This window comes from Halichoerus grypus, chromosome 10 (genome assembly GCF_964656455.1).
Source record: "Halichoerus grypus chromosome 10, mHalGry1.hap1.1, whole genome shotgun sequence".
NCBI classification, from domain to species: domain Eukaryota; kingdom Metazoa; phylum Chordata; class Mammalia; order Carnivora; family Phocidae; genus Halichoerus; species Halichoerus grypus.
Genome location: NC_135721.1, coordinates 89,354,477 through 89,374,205, shown reverse-complemented (window position 1 = coordinate 89,374,205; position 19,729 = coordinate 89,354,477). Strand labels below are relative to the sequence as shown.

The 19,729-nt window shown below is 45.4% G+C and overlaps 1 protein-coding gene across 5 annotated transcripts in view; it reads right to left on the bottom strand.

The window, feature by feature from the left end:
* Window positions 1-16,771, bottom strand: part of NINL (ninein like) — a 171,731-nt gene extending 154,960 nt beyond the window's left edge. For 4 of the 5 annotated variants that reach the window (XM_078056821.1, XM_078056823.1, XM_036110029.2 and 1 more), the window contains exon 1: window positions 16,463-16,771. In XM_078056821.1, coding sequence (XP_077912947.1) covers window positions 16,463-16,601 — 139 coding nt within the window. In that variant the 5' untranslated portion in view covers window positions 16,602-16,771. The remainder of the gene's footprint in view (window positions 1-16,462) is intronic. The other variant, XM_078056822.1, reaches the window with a different exon arrangement.
* Between the last annotated feature and the right edge of the window lie 2,958 nt (window positions 16,772-19,729).

The window sequence follows — 19,729 nt, the reverse complement described above, 5'->3', positions numbered from 1 at the left end:
AAATTGGACAGCCACATGCAGCAATCTGTTTCTGGACCATTTGCATACACCACACACAAAAATAGACTCAAAATGGATGAAAGACCTAAATGTGAGACAGGAATCCATCAAAATCCTAGGGGAGAACACGGGGCAGCAACCTCTTCAACCTCAGGCACAGCAACTTCTTCCTATAAACATCGCCAAAGGCAAGGGAAGCAAGGGCAAAAAATGAACTACATCAAGATAAAAAGCTTTTGCACAGCAAAGGAAACATTCAACAAAACCAAAAGACAACCGACAGAATGGGAGAAGATATTTGCAAATGACATATCAGATAAAGGGCTAGTATCCAAAATCTATAAAGACCTTACCAAATTCAACACCCAAGGAACAAATAATCCAATCAAGAAATGGGCAGAAGACATGAACAGACATTTCTGCAAAGAAGACATCCAAATGACGAATAGACACATGGAAAAGTGCTCAACATCACTCAGCATCAGGGAAATACAAATCAAAACCTCAATGAGATACCACCTTACACCTTAACAAGTCAAGAAACAACAGATGTTGGCGAGGATGCGGAGAAAGGGGAACCCTCCTACACTGCTGGTGGGAATGCAAGCTGGTGCAGCCACTCTGGAAAACAGTATGGAGGTTCCTCAAAAAGTGAAAATAGAGCTACCATACGACCCAGCAATTGTACTACTGGGTATTTACCCCAAAGATACAAATGTAGTAATCCAAAGGGGCACCTGCACCCCAATGTTTATAGCAGCAATGTCCACAATAGCCAAACTATGGAAAAAGCCTAGATGTGCATCAACAGATGAATGGATAAAGATGTGGTATATATATACAATGAAATATTATGCAGCCATCAAAAAATGAAATCTTGCCATTTACAGTGACGTGGATGGAACTAGACGGTATTATGCTAAGCGAAATAAGTCAATCAGAGAAAGACAACTATCATATGAGCTCACCGATATGAGGAATTTGAGAAACAAAGCAGAGGATCATAGGGGAAGAGAGGAAAAAATGAAACAAGATGAAACCAGTGAGGGAGACAAACCATAAGAGATTCTTAATCTCAGGAAACAACCTGAGGGTTGCTGGAGTGGAGGGGGGTGGGAGGGACAGGGTGGCTGGGTGATGGACACTGGGGAGGGTATGTGTTGTAGTGAGCGCTGTGTACTCTGTAAGACTGATGAATCACAGACCTGTACCCCTGAAACAAGTAATATATTACATGTTGATAATAAAAATAAATTTTAAAAAAAGGTGAGGATATTGAAGCACTGAGAGGTTAAGTATTTGCCCAAAATCACAGAGCTAGTAAATGAACACATACTGAGGTCTAACTCACAGTCAGAACTACCAACCTTTACATCCTGCCTCATGCCTACTAATAATATCCAAACATACAAAGTGGTTTTGAATATTTAAAAAAAAAAAAAAAAAGTTTTGGGACGCCTGGGTGGCTCAGTTGGTTAAGCGGCTGCCTTCGGCCTGGGTCATGATCCCAGTGTCCTGGGATCGAGTCCCACATCGGGCTCCTTGCTCAGCAGGGAGCCTGCTTCTCTCTCTCTCTCCCTCTGCTTGTGCTCTGTCAAATAAATAAAATCTAAAAAAAAAAAAAAAAAAAAGTTTTTCCATCTATAAGTCAGGACTCGGAAATCCAGAATATATGGGGCAATGTCTCTTCCAGCTCTAAACCAAACCGGAAGGTCCTAATGTTCTACAAGAATTTTATATTAGTAAACCTAATTATAAGGAAAGAACACTAACTTGAATAGTCACCAAAATTATAAAGCAATACTTCAACCAAACAATCCATATCCCAATCCATTTCTATTCATCTGCTATAAAACAGTGAGATACCTTCTCTTCACCAGAACCAGGGTGTAACCTTTGTTTCATGTTGGCTATAAAGAAAATAAGAGAATAAAATAACACAACCAATAAGATTTATTTAGAAAACCATGACAATCCCCCCTCATTATTGTCCCAACTTTCTCATCTGAGATTCCAGACATGCAATTAAGATATAAAGGTAAATGTTGATCTTCTCTGTTCTCTATATTTTTTTTTCATTTAAAATATACATATTTTTTAAATTTTATTATGTTAGTCACCATACAATACATCATTGGTTTTTGATGTGGTGATCCACGATCCATTGTTTTCGTATAACACCCAGTGCTCCATGCAGTATGGGCCCTCCTTAATACCCATCACTGGGCTAACCAATCCCCTCTCCCCCCTCCCCTCTAAAACCCTGTTTGTTTCTCAGAGTCCATAGTCTCTCATGGTTCATCTCTCCCTCCAATTCCCCCCCCCCATTTTTCCCTTCCTTCTCCTAATGTCCTCCATGTTATTCCTTATATTCCACAAATAAGTGAAACCATATGATAATTGACTTTCTCTGCTTGACTTATTTCACTTAGCATAATCTCCTCCAGTCCCATCCATGTTGATGTAAAAGTTGGATATTCATCTTTTCTGATGGCTGAGTAATATTCCATTGTATATATGGACCACATCTTCTTTATCCATTCATCTGCTGAAGGGCATCTCGGCTCTTTCCACAGTTTGGCTATTGCGGACATTGCTGCTATGAACATTGGGGTGCATATGGCCCTTCTTTTCACTACATCTGTGTCTTTGGGGTAAATACCCAGTAGTACAATTGCTGGGTCATAGGGTAGCTCTATTTTTACATTTTTGAGGAACCTCCACACTGTTTTCCAAAGTGGCTGTACCAACTTGCATTCCCACCAACAGTGTAAGAGGGTTCCCCTTTCTCCACAACCTCTCCAACATTTGTTGTTTCTTTCCCTGCCCATTTTGGCCATTCTAACTGGTGTAAGGTGGTATCTCAGTGTGGTTTTGATTTGGATTTCCCTGATGGCTAATGATGATGAACCTTTTTTCATGTGTCTGTTAGCCATTTGTATGTCTTCTTCAGAGAAGTGTCTTTTCATATCTTCTGCCCACTTTTTGACTTGATTATTTGTTTTTTGGGTGTTGAGTTTGAGAAGTTCTTTATAGATCTTGGATACCAGCCCTTTATCTGTAGTGTCATTTGCAAATATCTTCTCCCATTCTGTGGGTTGCCTCTTTGTTTTGTTGACTGTTTCCTTTGCTGTGCAGAGCTTTTTATCTTGAAGTCCCAAAAGTTCATTTTTGCTTTCATTTCACTAGCTTTTGGAGATGTATCTTGAAAGAAGTTGCTGTGGGTGATGTCAAAGAGGTTATTGCCTATGTTCTCCTCTAGGATTTTGATGGATTCCTGTCTCACATTGAGGTCTTTCATCCACTTTGAGTTTATCTTTGTGAATGGTGTTAGAGAATGGTTGAGTTTCATTCTTCTGCATGTGGCTGTCCAATTTTCCCAGCACCATTTATTGAAGAGACTGTCTTTTTTCCATTGCATGTTTTTTCCTGCTTTGTCAAAGATTATTTGACCATAGAGTTGAGGGTCCATATCTGGGTTCTCTACTCTGTTCCATTGGCCTATATGTCTGTTTTTGTGCCAGTACCATGCTGTCTTGGTGATCACAGCTTTGTAATAGAGCTTGAAATTGGGCAACATGATGCCCCCAGCTTTGTTTCTCTTTATCAACATTTCCTTGGCGATTCGGGGTCTTTTCTGATTCCATACAAATTTTAGGATTGTTTGTTCCAGCACTTTGAAAAATGCCATTGGAATTTTGATCAGGATGGCACTGAAGGTATAGATTGCTCTGGGTAGCACAGACATTTTAACAATGTTTATTCTTCTGATCCATGAGCATGGAATGTTTTTCCATCTTTTTGTGTCTTCTTCAATTTCTTTCATGAGTGTTCCGTAGTTCCTAGAGTATAGATCCTTTACCTCTTCGGTTAGGTTAATTCCGAGGTATCTTATGGTTTTTGCTGCTATTGTAAATGGAATCGTTTCTCTAATTTCTCTTTCAACAATTGCGTTGTCAGTGTATAAGAAAGCAACTGATTTCTGTGCATTGATTTTATATCCTGCCACATTACTGAATTGCTGGATGAGTTCTAGTAATTTGGGGGTGGAGTCTTTTGGGTTTTCCACATAAAGTATCATGTCATCTGCGAAAAGAGAGAGTTTGACTTCTTCTTTGCCAATTTGAATACCTTTTATTTCTTTTTGTTGTCTGATTGCTGTTGCTAGGACTTCTAGTACTATGTTGAACAACAGTGGCGAGAGTGGGCACCCTTGACGTGTTCCTGATCTCAAGGGAAAGGCTCTCAGCTTTTCCCCATTGAGGATGATATTTGTGTGGGTTTTTCACAGATGGATTTTATGAACTTGAGGAATGTTCCCTCTATCCCTATACTCTGGAGAGTTTTAATCAGGAAAGGATGTTGTATTTTGTCAAATGCTTTTTCTAGATCAATTGAGAGGACCATATGGTTCTTCTCCCTCCTCTTATTAATGTGTTCTATCACATTGATTGATTTGCTAATGTTGAACCACCCTTGCATCCCGGGGATAAATCCCACTTGGTCGTGGTGGATGATCCTTTTAATGTATTGTTGGATCCTATTAGCTAGGATTTTGTTGAGGATTTTGGAATCCATATTCATCAGGGATATCGGTCTGAAATTCTCCTTTTTGATGGGGTCTTTGCCTGGTTTGGGGATTAAGGTAATGCTGGCCTCATAGAATGAGTTTGGAAGTTTTCCTTCTGTTTCTATTTTTTGAAACAGCTTCAGTAGAATAGGTATAATTTCTTCTTTGAATGTTTGGTAGAATTCCCCAGGGAATCCATCAGGCCCTGGACTCTTGTTTTTGGGGAGGTTTTTGATCACTACTTCAATCTCGTTACTGGTTATTGGCCTATTCAGGTTGTCAGTTTCTTCCTGTTTCAGTCTTGGCAGCTTATAGGTTTCCAGGAAGGCCTCCATTTCATCCAGATTGCTCAGTTTATTGGCATATAGTTGTTGATAATAATTTCTAATAGTTGTTTCTATTTCCTTGGTGTTAGTCGTGATCTCTCCCCTTTCATTCATAATTTTATTAATTTGGGTCCTTTCTCTTTTCTTTTGGATAAGTTTGGCCAGTGGTTTATCAATCTTATTAATTCTTTCAAAGAACCAACTTCCAGTTTCGTTGATCTGATCTACTGTGTTTCTGGTTTCTAATTCATTGATTTCTGCTCTAATTTTAATTATTTCTCCTCTAATGCATGGCTTAGGCATCGTTTGTTGCTTTTTCTCTAGTTCTTTAAGGTGTAGAGTTAGTTGGTGAATTCGGATTTTTCTATTTTTTTGAGTGAGGCTTGGATGGCTATGTATTTCCCTCTTAGGACCGCCTTTACAGTATCCCATAGGTTTTGGACCGATGTGTTTTCGTTCTCATTGATTTCCATGAATTGTTTAAGTTCTTCTTTGATTTCCTGGTTGACCCAAACATTCTTGAGCACAGTGGTCTTTAGCTTCCAAGTGTTTGAATTTCTGCCAAATTTTTTCTTGTGATTGAGTTCCAGTTTTAGAGCATTGTGGTCTGAGAATATGCCGGGAATGATCTCAATCTTTTGGTATCAGTTGAGACCTGATTTGTGACCCAGTATATGGTCTATTCTGGAGAAAGTTCCATGTGCGCTCGAGAAGAATGAGTATTCTGTTGTTTTAGTGTGGAATGTTCTGTAAATATCTATGAGGTCCATCTGGTCCAATGTATCATTCAAGGCTCTTGTTTCCTTGTTGATTTTCTGCTTAGATGATCTGTCCATTGCTGAGAGTGGAGTATTGAGGTCTCCTACAATTAACGTATTGTTATCAATATGACTCTTTATTTGGTTAACAGTTGGCTTATATAGATGGCTGCTCCCATGTTGGGGGCATAGATATTTACAATTGTTAGATCTTCTTGTTGGATAGACCCTTTAAGAATGATATAGTGTCCTTCTGTGTCTCTTATTACAGACTTTAGTTTAAAATCTAATTTGTCTGATACAAGAATTGCTACCCCAGCTTTCTTTTGAGGTCCGCTGGCATGGATGATGGATCTCCATCCCTTCACTTTGTCTGGATGTATCTTTAGGTTCAAAATGAGTCTCTTGTAGACAGCATATGGATGGGTCCTGTCTTTTTATCCAATCTGCAACCCTGTGCCATTTTATGGGAGCGTTTGTTTAGGCCATTCATATTGAGAGTGATTATTGAAAGATATGAATTAATTGTCATCATGTTGCCTGTGAAGACATTGTTTCTATAGATTGTCCCTGTAAATTTTTGTTGTATATCACTCTTGGGGTCTTTCTCCTTTTATAGAAACCCCCTTAATATTTCTTGCAGGGCCAGCTTGGTGGTCACATATTCTTTCAGTTTCTGCCAGTCGTGGAAGCTCTGCATCTCTCCATCCATTCTAAATGAAAGCCTTGCCGGAAAAAGTATTCTTGGCTGCATGTTCTTCTCATTTAGTACCCTGAATAGGTCTTGCCAGGCCTTTCTGGCTTGCCAGGTCTCTGTGGATAGGTCTGATGTTATTCTGATGTTCCTTCCTCTGTACATAAGGAATCTCTTCCCCCTAACTGCCCTTAAGATGGTTTCCTTGGTTCTAAGATTTGCGAGTTTTATTATTACATGCCGGGGTGTTGGCCTGTTTTCCTTGATCTCGGGAGGGGTCCTCTCTGCCTCTAGGACACGAATGTTTGTTTCATTCCCTGATTAGGGAAGTTCTCAGCTACGATTTGCTCAAATACATCTTCTAGTCCTCTCTCTCTCTCCACTCCCTCCGGGATTCCAATGATTCTGACATTGGAACGCTTCATGGTGTCACTTATTTCTCTGATTCTATTTTCATGGATTCTGAGTTGTTTTTCCCTGGCCTCCTCTTTTCCCTTTTTATCTATTATATTGTCTTCCAGGTCGCTTATTCTCTCTTCTGCCTCAGTTACCCTAGCTGTTAGATTATCTAGATTAGATTGGATCTCATTGATAGCATTTTTAAGTTCTGCCAATTCACCTTTCATTTCTGCCCTTAGAGACTCTATGTTGCCATTAATTGATTTCCCCATTCTAGCCATTGTCTTCACAATTGCTAGCCTGAATTCCATCTCTGACATCTTGGTTATATCTGCATCCATTTGTAAATCTGCAGCATAAGTCATAATCTCTGAGTCTTTTCTATTTTGGGGGCTCCTCCTCCTAGTCATTCTGTTGATGGGTGTTTGAGGGAATGTATAGAGTCGAAATTATTGACCAGAACCCAAGCAAGGTGCACCTGTTTTCTTGGGACCTTAGGGTTGCTGGCCTCTTGTTTTCCCAGCCTGTCTTCTGCGGGAGGGGTCTGCCACGCTGTTACTCAAGCAACCCTGTTTGGGCGGAGTTGCCCTGCGCCCCTGTGGCGGGGGATGGGCTCAGTGGGAATCAGTTTTGGGGGCTTTTGTTCTCTGGCGCCTTTCCCTGGCGGCTTTCCGCATCTCTTCTGAGAGTCAGAGCAGAAGAGACCGTGTCCAACCCTCTGCCTCAGAGCAGAGAGATCACAGTCTGTTCTTCAGTGAGCTCTCCAGGCCACACTGTCTCCATTTTCTGTCCGTGCTGCTATAAACTGCAGCATCCTGGGTTGTGAGCCCCTCCACAGCGCCCCCAGTCCTGCCTCCAGGTCGGGGCACGTCTCTGCCCTTTGTGCTTCTAAAACCGCCAGCCGCTCCCAGTTCACGCGCGGGCAACTCCGCCGCTCTGGGTTTCCATCCCGGGGGCTGCAGTTCGCAGGCGCGACCCTGCCGCTCTGGGTTTCCACCCCTGGGGCTGCCCTAAAGTCCTTTCCCCGCTGCTACCGGTCTGCGAGTCTGTGCCCGTCCACAGCACGTGAGGCTGTCGCTCACTGGCGGTGTAGGATCCCCACTGCCAGGCACCCTCCCACTGCCATTTATCCTCCGATATCTGCCCGTGGAATCACGGCTCCCTGCTTTGTACCTCAAAACCAACCGCCTGGGCGCCTGGGTGGCTCAGTTGGTTAAGCGACTGCTTTTGGCTCAGGTCATGATCCTGGAGTCCCGGGATCGAGTCCCGCATCGGGTTCCCTGCTCAGCAGGGAGTCTGCTTCTCCTTCTGACCCTCCCCCCTCTCATGCTCTATCTCATTCTCTGTCTCAAATAAATAAATAAAATCTTATAAAAAAACAAAAACCAACCGCCTGCGATATTCTGTTTGTAGAGATCCAGATCTTCTTACATCTCAGGCTGGTTTCGTGGGTGCTCAGAGGGGTCTGGTAGATATCCAGCTCAATTCTGGGGACCAGTTGAAATAGGGTCCCCTACTCCTCCGCCATCTTTCCCCCCTCTCTACACATATTTAAAAGTCCACAGACACTCTGAGAAACAAACTGAGGGTTCTAGAGGGGAGGGGGGTGGGGGGATGGGTTAGCTTGGTGATGGATATTAAAGAGGGCACGTATTGAATGCAGCACTGGTGTTATACGTAAACAATGAATCATGGAACACTACATCAAAAACCAATAATGTAATGTATGGTGACATAACATAATAAAATAAAATTAAAAAAAAAAACAAACCTTAAGGGAAAAAAAAAGTCCACAGAATCCAACAGTGGGTTGAAGATTTTGGGTTTCTACTTCTAAAGAATGAGCCTGCTGTGAAGGTCAGTGTCAACAGCAACAACTCAATGGCCATAAAGCAGATTCAGAATTGCCAAGAGCTAATAATCTTCAATGTAGATGAAACACGGCAGTCCAAGAACCAGGCCCTGGGGAAATCACCGTATTTTGCTATTGCAGTTGCTTGAAGTCCATGCCAAACAAAATAAACTAAAATAAAACGTTGTAATCCTGGACTGATGCAAAATAACACTTGGGATGGAACCCTTTTCAAGTCTGACACACAGGAGGCTCAAGAGCTCATGAGACTTGACGCACTGCCACAGAAGTTTCCAACATTGCAGTGACTGGTGGCCCCAGTGCAGAGAGGAGCTCAGGAGCACCAGGCTACTTCAAGTTCTATGAAACGCACCTGTGCCCGGCAGTCCCTTTGAGCATCCAGTGTACAAATCAACCCCACCTTGACTCACCCCAGAACTAGACCCAGAACAGGAAAGAAATCTGGGAGCAAGTGCTAGGAGTCAAGAAGCAGGAGCCTGGCCACACACCTGTCCTTCACTGACCTATGAGCTCAGGGTTGTCTGCCTAATGGGAATCAGCTCTTTGTAAGAGTCTTTTTAAAACGCTCTCCCATTTTAAGTCACAGAATTTCAGAGTTTTATTGTACCTTAAGTTGTCTCGTCCATTATCTTAATAGACTTGGGAAGCCATTCTCACTTAACAAATGGAGAAAACGAGGCACAAACATTTGGAGCCCAAAGACACTTCAAGAAATGGGCAGCACTAAAACTAGTATCTGTCCTGAGGCGAGACTGGGCGAGGGCCTCACACCGACTCATCTCCCTCATACACTCTTCCAATGGGGTCATTCCTAGGCCATCATTGGCTAAAAATCAGGTTTCCACTCCCTGAGACAGGAAACACAAAGGAAGAGCAGTTTGGAGTGCTGGAGGTGAAGACAGAAATCCAGCTGGAATGTGTTGAGTTTGAAATAGCTATGAGGCACGGAAGGGGAATGAGCAAAGGCAGCTGGATGTCTGGCCTACTCTGAAGCATTAGGGAACGAAAATGCTATACACAGGAAACTATTGGAAGGACTGTCTTTTTTCCCACCTCTTCAGACAACAAAGCCAGAGAAAATACCACAGTTCATCAAATCCAAGATGCCACTGATTCTAAAACCAATGACTAAAAAAGAAAAACTGTTGTTAAAATCTGACACAATACTAAAATAGCATGGATTGCAAGATGCATCCCAAATTCAGAGACATTGTAACATGGGGGGAAAAAAGGTATTTAGATTGCAGTGAATACAGAGTAGACATCTGTTTTTGTAACTTTTTATTCTGATATAATTTCAAGTTTATAGAAAAGTTGCAAAAACAGTACAAAGAATTCCCAAATACCTTTACCCAGGGAGCTTCACCAATTGTTTTCACTTTGCCCCATTCATCATGCGCATTGTATCAGTTTCTCTCCCCACTTTGTTTCATACTTTGTGCCCTCCTCTCTCTAAATATCTCAGTATGTACTTACCAAACTCAAGGACATGGTGACAACAGAATGATCAACCTCAGGAAATGTGACACTGATATTATACTATTGTCTATTCCATCATTCACATTCAAATTTTGTCCACTGTCCCAATAATGTCCTTTATAGCTCTTCTACCCCCTTCTTGGCTCCATTCCAGGGTCAAGTAGCATATACAGGTGTCAGGTCCCTTTAGTCCTCTTTCAACTAGAATAGTTCCTCAGTCTTTGTGTTTCTTGACCTTGAAATGTTTGAAGAGTACAAAGGTCAGTTAGTTACTCTGTAGAACATCACACAAACGGGAGTTTGTCTGATGTCTCCACACAGAAAGTCAGGTTATGGGGGGAATACCCTCAGGGTGAGGTGGGTGAGGTAGTGTCCTTCTCGGTACCTCTCATCAAGAAGGCCCAGTGATGTCTCTTTACAGGTGACCTTAACTTTGATCACTTAGTTAGGATGGCATCCACAGCAGGGCAATTACCTTTTATAAGAATGTGAATTATGAGAATATTTTTTAAAGATTTTATTTACCTAGGGGCGCCTGGGTGGCTCAGTCAGTTAAACATCTGCCTTTGGTTCAGGTCATGATCTCAGGGTCCTGGGATCGAGCCCTGCATTGGGCTCCTTGCTCAGCAGGGAGCCTGCTTCTCCCTCTCCCTTCACCCCTCCCCACTGCCATTCTCTCTCTCTCTCTCAAATGAATAAATAAAATCTTTTTCTTTTTAAAGATTTTATTTATTTATTTGACAGAGAGAAAGACAGCAAGAGCAGGAACACAAGCAGAGGGAATAGGAGAGGGAGAAGCAGGCTTCCTGACGAGCAGGGAGCCCAATATGGGGCTTGATCCCAGGACCCTGGGATCATGACCTGAGCCAAAGGCAGACGCTTAACAACTGAGCCACCCAGGCGCCCCAATAAATAAAATCAAAAAAAGATTATATTTATTTATTTATTTATTTAGAGAGTGCAGGCATGTGGCGGGGGGGTGTCAGAGGGAGAGAGAATTTCAAGCAGATTCTCTGCTGAGCACGGAGCCGGATCAGTGTTTGATCCCAGGACCCCGAGATCATGACCTGAGCCAAAATCAAGAATCAGATGTTCAACTGACTAAACCACCCAGGAGCCCCGAATTACGAGGATTTTCAGTAGTAAAATCTACAAACAATAATGTCTTACTTTATGTGTACAATGTGAAATAATAAAAATTCAAAAAGAATTTAAAATGTGTCAAGAACTGCTTCATTTTAAGCATTTTTGCCACAGAGCAGGCCTGGCTAAGTTTGAGTTAGGCAGGACTCCTGCAAGCATCCTATTTGAAGCAGTTTTCTGAGGAGTGCTACTGGCAGTGACAACAGGCCACTAATATAGATCGTGGGGTTTAGAAATTGGGCATCTAAGTTTCTGGCCAAGTCAGAAGGCAAACTCACTCTGTTACTTCCCTTTATTTAGGTCCTTGGGGAGTGGTGACCTCACTGAAGTCAGACCACAAAATCAGTCAGCTGAACCCAGGGAACTAACTGGCTGAGCTACAGTCAGCCCTTAGGAATTGGCTTCCTTGGGGCAGAAGGTACTACCTTCCCTGTTATCATGGGGAGAATGAACTCAGTTTTTCCCCCATCCACATGGGGACACACAGCGCCCTGAGTGCAGGGAGGAGGCTCATCTGTCCTGTAGTCTCTCCCCGGCTGGGGACTGGGTGGTACTGCCCACTCTTGCCCAGTTTTGTCCATGTTCGTGAACACAGCCAAAAGCCTGGAGGCCACATGGACTGGCAATACTAGCCCCTCCCTCCTCGGGCCACCTGAGTAGAGCCAGGGCAGGTAAAGATGTTGTAGATAGCTTGAGCTCGCCCTAGGGTATGGCAACCTGCTGTCAAAGTCTGACTGAGCAGACCACTCTATTGATTTTTAAATAATGTGTAACTGTTTATGAAATTCCTGTGCCCTTAAGCTAAGCCCCAAATCAGTGACGGTTTAATTACATTAGTTGATGTTGGTTCTTATGTTTATGGTCTGATGCCATCTGTGACCCTGAGGGAGACCCCACAGGCCCCCGGTGTGAATGGCACTCCTAGGAGGTTGCCCTGGCAGGACCACAGGATGGCTGGCAGAGGCTACAGCCCCAATCCCAACATCAGACTCATCTTTTTAATGTTATTTCCTTGGGCATGCACACCCATGACGTCTACCAATGCAAAGCACAATTATGCTTAACATGGAATTTGAGTTGCCGATTCCCTTACCTCTCACTCACTTTACACATCTAGACAGATTGTGTAAGTCACAACTTTTTATCAGCACTGAAAACTCCTGACTTTCTTTTTAATGTACAGAAATGATCTAGTCGCTGAGGCAGTGATATATGGTAGAAATCCCACATGCTAGGAGGCATAGGATCTGCAGAGAGCCTATCCAGATCCTGGTGCCACAGGATTCTGAGCATAACCCCATCTTCGGGATGGGGACAAGAGCATGCCCTGGTGCAGGAGACTCACTATGAGCACTACATGGACGAATTTACCAAAAGCAGAGAACAGAGTGAGTGCACAATTTAAAAACAAATCATCAAAAAAATTTCAAAAGTTTAAAAAATTAAAAAAATAAATAAAATAAAATCACCAAGAGACAAGGGCTCCATTTCTGACAACCAGCATAGAGAGCGCACAAGCCATACAGAGGGCCCAGGGGACGCACTCCACCTGTGTGGTGAGCCACACAGCCCTCTAGTGACCAGGTACCCAAAGCCTGCGCTCCCACAGCCCCCATGCACCCTGCCTCCATGGAGTAGATGCAGGGAAGTGTGGAGCCTATCACAGACCAAGGTGGGGTAGGCCCCCTTCCAGCTGGTGACTGATTCAATGGCCCAGAAGCCAAAGACGCAGAGGCCACTGGGTGTGTTACTCCTCATTCTTAGAGTCACAGAAGCCACCCTCCCTCTTCCTCCAGATGTGAAACAGCTACCACCAACATGACAATGTGAGAAAAAGGGGCAGCCTGGGCCCCCAAATACTGGTTCAGCCGCTGGAACAACCCATCCTGAAGTGCTATACTTTCCTTCTGGACTTCCTTTCTGTTTAAGCCAAGACTGAGTTGGGTTTTCCAGCACTGGTAGCTAAAAATATCCCAACTGATAGACATCCACAAATGTAAAATTCTTAACTGAAAACTTAAAAAAACTGGACATTGGGAAGAATGATTTCCCTTCAGATCTTTAACAGTAACAATAAATGATGTTCACTTTGACAAACTCCCAACACACCAAAATTTTAACTTATTAACAAAGCAGATCCCAAAATAAAATAACTGGGTTATAAGAGCCTGTGTCACATCATTAAAGGATCTGCTGGTTTCCTCTTATGAAATACAAAATAAGTTGGGGCGCCTGGGTGGCTCATTCAGGTAAGGCTTCGGCTCAGGTCATGATCCCAGGGTCCTGGGATCGAGCCCCTTGTCAGGCTCCCTGGCGCGCAGGGAGCCTGCTTCTCCCTTCCTCTCTGCTTCTAGTCTTAACTCTGTCCCTCTCTCTCTCAAATAAATAAATAAAATCTTTGAAAAAAAAAAAGAAATACAAAATAAGTCAATGCACAAAAGCTGGCATATACCAGCGCTTCTCAAACTTGAGTGCATTAGAATTACCTAGAGGGTGTTGGTTTATTTGAGAAACAAATGATTTCAACTCAAGGGAGACCTTGTACCAGTCTTTGAGAAACAAGAAGCCATTATGTTGAAGTTTAAGGAAGGACAATCCGGGGTTGAGGGAAACAGATGAGTACAACCAGGAAGCGCCAGCTACATGCTCTAACTTCACCAAGATTTTAAAAACACAGAACACCGTCCAAAAGACTCCTCCATTCCTGTGTTCACAGAAAGCAACATTCAAAATCCTTTGGTGGAAAAGTCTCACCAGGAGGCTCAAGGTTACCCTAAGGATGGGGGGAGGAAAGCCTTCTGCTACTGCAGCCCTCCAAATAGCTCCAGGTAGAATCTGACCCAAAGTTTTGGCTTCCTGCTTGTGATTAACCAAATCTCTGGCCTTGAGCCTGAATTCTTAATTTGTACTTGAAGCCAAGGTCTCAGCTAAGCCCAAATCTTAAGTCTAGTTACAGCCACTGCCATTCAACCTTTTACAAAATGACCACAGAATTGAGAGCAAAGGGGCTGTGGCCCTGGAGTTGCCCCTCCAGGTCAGAGGGCACTGTTCCACACCATGCCCCTGACTGCCCCTCTGAAACTTCCAGCTCAAGGTGTGAGACCAGGACACTGTGTTTCTGCCTCCTTATTCTAGTCCTTTCTTGAGCCAGGCAAGGAGAGAGAGATCTAGCAGCCGCCTGCTCCTGGTAAAATCCAGAGGTAAGTGTCCAAGGTAGAAAGAATATGGTCAGAGGGATCTCTCACATGTCCAAATTTCAAACACCGCATATGCCATCTTCCCCAAAAAAGGAGCCCCCACCAACCAGTACTTAAAACCACTCACCATAAAAGGGCAGGATCTGAATACTTTGAAAACTTACAGTTAGAACTTTGCAACTCTTCTGTTACTCTATTTTCTACCACCAAATGTTCATGAGGACTAAGGACCAGAACAAAGGACACACTAACACTAAGGGATTTCCAACATGCTATTAGCAAATGACTGTCAGTTCACCCATCTCTGAGCAGCCCTGTAAACCACAATGTATGAAGATAAATAAGGGTTAGAGGAAAAAAAAAAAGTTTTCCATCAAAGATTATATAAAGTCCTCAACTGAAAAAATGCTGAAACCCTACCTTTTGCTCTATAAAATGTTCTGTTTCTAATTTGATGGTGTTAAATGTTATCTCAAGTTCCAGTTCTTTGGAGAAGGCTTGTTATTTCCTCATTCTGCAAAAATGTTTATCCTCTATTTCTTATTGAATCTGAACTATATATAAACACACAAGACCCATTTTTATTTGCTAGTACAGACTAGTTCAATCTGTAATAGTTTAAGCCACTAATACAAATATAAATCAAACAGAAAAGGGACAGCATGGTGGTACACTACTTATCTAACGGCCTTAGCACTTTTCTTTAATATACAGACTCTTGCACACAGTTCATAAAACTGTGAGACTGCTCAGTGTTCTGTTTAACAAATTAGTTTTAACTACCTTTTTTTGTTTTTTAATTTTCTGCTTTGAAATGTATTCTAAGTCCAATGTGGAAAACTTGGAAATCCCAGTAAAGGCCTCTAAGAAAAACACAAGGTCACCCATAATCCCTCCCTCCTATTTGACAGTGCGAAACCTTAAGCATCACTTGACCTTCTCCAAGCCCTCCAGCTCCACAGTTCTTGCCCTGACACCCGCGCGCCCCCCCCCCCACTGTTGGATGGCTTGGCCTAAGTCTCCAGAGCATGATTTATGAGTGTGAAACACCCAAAGAAACTGGACAGACTCCTACGTGGGATTTGTGACTGAGCCCACCGATGGGAGGAAAGGGATGATCCTGCTGAACAACTAGTACAACATATAAAACTTGCAACAGACTATTTTTAGTCCCTGAGAGTAGCATATTATTTCAAACAATTTTCCCAAGTGCAAACTCGTGATACAACCAAAGGAAGCAGGTACATCCTAAAAAGTTTTATACGGAGGGATGCAATCTTAACATTCTGTGGATTAAGTGGCCTGCTCAGAGGAACCCGGCCTCGCGCTCTGCGGGTGAAGGGGGAGGCCGAGGGACCTGGCACCGTGGGCGATCCAGGAGCCCGGGTGCCTGGCAGCTGCGGCGTCCCTGGAACAAAGTCAGCGGCCTCGGCTCATGCTCGACCCACGATTTAACCTCCGCGTCATCAGTGAGGACCACAGCCCTCGCCCGATCCTGATAGCACGCCGGGAGTTTAGCGTCCAACTCAGCAGAGGGGCCAGAAAGCTGCAAACTCGTTGCGAGGACCACGCACACTGCGGAAACGGCAGCGACTGTAGGACCTGGTTTTCAAAGGTTTGGTGGAGGAGCTGGATTCCCGCGGGACACGTTCTTTTAAAGTGACCTCCCGCCGCCCCCCTCCGCCTTCCGGGGTGACGGAAAAAAGCGGCCAGCACGTCAGGCTTACCGAACCCGGGGTCCCATACCCGGAGGCGAAGGGAGGACACGGAACCCGCGCAGGAGCCGGTCCCGGGAGTCGAGGCGAGAGCGGGGGGGTGTCGCGGGGTTCGCCCCACGATCCCGCCGCGCCCACAGTCGCAGGGCCCCGGCCCCCCCTGGTCCCCACCTGCCTACTGCCTGGGGCGCAGCCCGGGAGACAGCGAGCCTTTCTCCTCCGCTGCCCCACCCGGTGGGAGCGCGCCCGGGCCCGCCGCACGTGCGGCGGAGGGGCGGGCCCTGCAGCCCCGCCCCAGCCCCGCTCACCTGGGCTGTGGGCGCCTGGGGTCTCCCTCGCGCGCGGGGTACAGGGTCGCAAGCCAAGGGCGCTGGTGCGTGCGCGGGGAACCCACGACTCGTCCCGCCGGCCGCTCTTTGTGTCTGGAGGCCCCGACGCCACGCTCATGCAGCGTCCAAGCGCCGCCTCCTTGTCCTCCCTGCGCCGGGCGCCGCGGGCCCAACCCGAGTGGGGGGGCCGGGTGGGCGGGGCGTGCGGGCGCCGTGTGGGCGGGGGCGTGCGGGCCCGGGAGGGGCGAGCAGGGGCGCGGGTGCCCTCTCAGTCAGTCTCCCTCGCCTGCCCTGGGAGTGTAAAGCTGCAGCTTTCTGTTAGCGACGTGCCCATACGTGGTTTGGCTGTTCACAGTCCTTACTCCAGCATCATCTTCTGGGAACACCCCGAGGAGGCAAGCCAGGTAGTAGTAATACCCCAAATTCGCAGGTGAAGGAACCGGAAGACACAAAACTTACGGTTCCTGTCTTCCCGTCATATATCAAATCAAATATTTATTGAGCACGTACTTGTGCCACGCGTCGTCCCTGGGGCTGAGAATGGAGCAGTAACAATGCTGGGAGGGTTGGCCAAATAAAATAAAATCCCTGCCCCTCGTGGAGTTTACACACCGGAAGACAATTTAAAAGCTTAAATGAGGGCGCCTGGGTGGCTCAGTCGTCAAGCGTGCCTTCGGCTCAGGTCATGATCCCAGGGTCCTGGGATCTATCCCCGTGTCGGGCTCCCTGCTCAGCAGGAAGCCTGCTTCTCCCTTTCCCACTCCCCCTGCTTCTGTTCCCTCTCTTGCTCGCTGTCTCTCTCTGTCAAATAAATAAAATCTTTAAAATAAATAAATAAATAAATAAATAAAAGCTTAAATGGAATATACAAAAATGTTAGATAGTTATAAATGCCAAAAAGAAGCAAATTAAGAGAGGAGCTTAAGGAGTGCAGGAGGTTGGGCCAGGGAAGTTCAGAGGAACAGTGACATTTTAAGTGAAGACCAAAAAGGAGTGAGGGAGGAAGACAGGCAGCAGTCCAGGGGAACAGTTGGCCAGGCCTTGAGTCTAGAGGATGCCCAGTGAGTTTCTTTGTGGCCAGGAAGAGTGGCAGGGTGAAGAGTGTGGTGTGTGAGGCCAAAAAGAAGTGAGAGATGGGCGGAGAGGTAGGTAGGGCCTTGCTGCCCCTTGTAAAGACTTGGTTTCTACTCAGTGTTCAGTAGAGGGAATTTGTGGTTGGACTTAAAGTCGCTCTAGTCACTGGGTGAGGGCGAGTGGGGAGAGAGTGAGCAAAGATTGAAGTAGGGAGACCATTAAGAAGTGATGGCAGTAATTGACTGAGAGGTGAAGGTGGCTTGGACCAGGGTGGAGGGGGTGAGGAGTGGTTAGATGAAGGATATTTGGGGTGGTCTGGCAGACAGGAAGTGCCTCCAATTGGAGGTAGGTTGTGGGAGAGAGAAAGGGGGACTCCAAGGTTTTGGTGGAAGCAACCACAGTTACTCATTTTATGCTGGGTTCCGAGCACGGGCCAGGTGGAGAGGCAGAGGGAGAAGCAGACTCCCTGCCCAGCAGGGAGCCAGACGTGGGACTTGATCCCAGGACCCTGTGATCATGACCTGAGCTGAAGGCAGACACTTAACCAACTGAGCCACCCAGGTACCCATCTCTTTCTCTCTTAAAGCCCCAAACATCCAACTGTCAACTGGATATTCTACTTCCATGTCCAACAAGCAGTTCCAAATTCTACCAAATTTCAAACTGAAATACTTATTTTTTCCCCTAAAATATGCTTCTTCGTGTGGATTCCCCATTTGATGAAGGTCACAGCCCTTCTATCTCCTCCTCACATTGACTCAGTTGCTGAGTCCTGTAGTTTTCTGTGTGTTTTCTCTCTCCCTCTCCACCCGCCCCATCCCAGCCACACCTTCCTGGGTCAGACCCTCCGAATGCCTCCTGAGGATTGCTAAAGCACTGAAGTCCACTGTCTGTACTTGTGCTTGTCACCTCTGTATAGCGGCCAGATGTGCTTTTTTTTTTTTATTAAAGATTTTGTTTATTTATTTGTCAGAGAGAGACACAGCTAGAGAGGGAACACAAGCAGGGGGAGAAGGCAGAGGGAGAAGCAGGCTTCCCGCTGAGCAGAGAGCCCGATGCGGGGCTCGATCCCAGGACTCTGGGATCATGACCTGAGCCGAAGGCAGATGCTTAACGACTGAGCCACCCAGGTGCCCCCCCAGATGTGCTTTCTAAAACACACACCTGTGTTGTCTCTATTCTGCCTAAAGCCCTTCAAGGCCTCCAGCTGAAATTGTTTAGCAGGTCCTTCCTTCTGAACCTAGCCCTGCCACTTTTCCAGCCCCCCTACCCCTAGTCCATTCTCATCTAGACTTCAGGCCAGTGGGGCCTTCTCAGTTCTCTGAAAAATGAAAGATAGACCATGGGCTATCTTTTTTCCAAGGCTTTGCAAACCCCCTGGTTACCTCTCACTCAGCTTCAGCACTCAACACAGAAACTCCCCCACCATGAGTTTGCTCCCTTTCCTCTCCTCCCAGGACCCTCAAGTTCATTTCTATCCAATCTGTGTCACTCTTTACTTTGATAATCTCTACTAATTTGCTCTTCTGCTAGTTTTGAGCTCCTATGGGCAAGGGCTATCTTTTTTTTTTCTTCGCCCCCATGCCTAGAATCCAGCAAGCGTTGTTTGTGATGGCTAGAGGATTAGAGTGGGCTATGTTGGACCTGGGCCGTATCCCTCTTTAACCTTGTTAGTGATGCTTCTCCACCCCTTAGCTCCATCCTTTCATCCCTGATGCAGAAGGGGAAGTCTTACCAGCATGACAATACATCAGAATGATGAAGTGAGCTGCACTGTGATCTCGCATGAGGAAGGTGTAGGTGTATTTATTTGGTAGGGACTCCACTTTAAAGGATGTGAGGATCTGGGGAAATGTGACTGGTGGGGAGGAGGCCCAATAAAAGCTAGGCTCTAGGGAACAGGGTAGGAAAAGGCGGGGGGAACAAAGGACAAGTGAAAATTGCAACTTCCTGCAAGTGGCAAACTCCACCTAGAGTGAAAGGCAACCGGGGGAGACTAGTAAGTGATGCTCACTTCATGCTCTGGGCTGTGAGGTTTTCCTGACCTGCTCTGAGTGAGGCTGGAGCCCTTCTGATGTGCCTGGGACCCCTCCCAGCCAGTGCGGGGGCACAGTGGCAGGCCACACCATGCAGAGGTGGACTAGCTGGGGGATGCATAGCCAAGATCCTGAC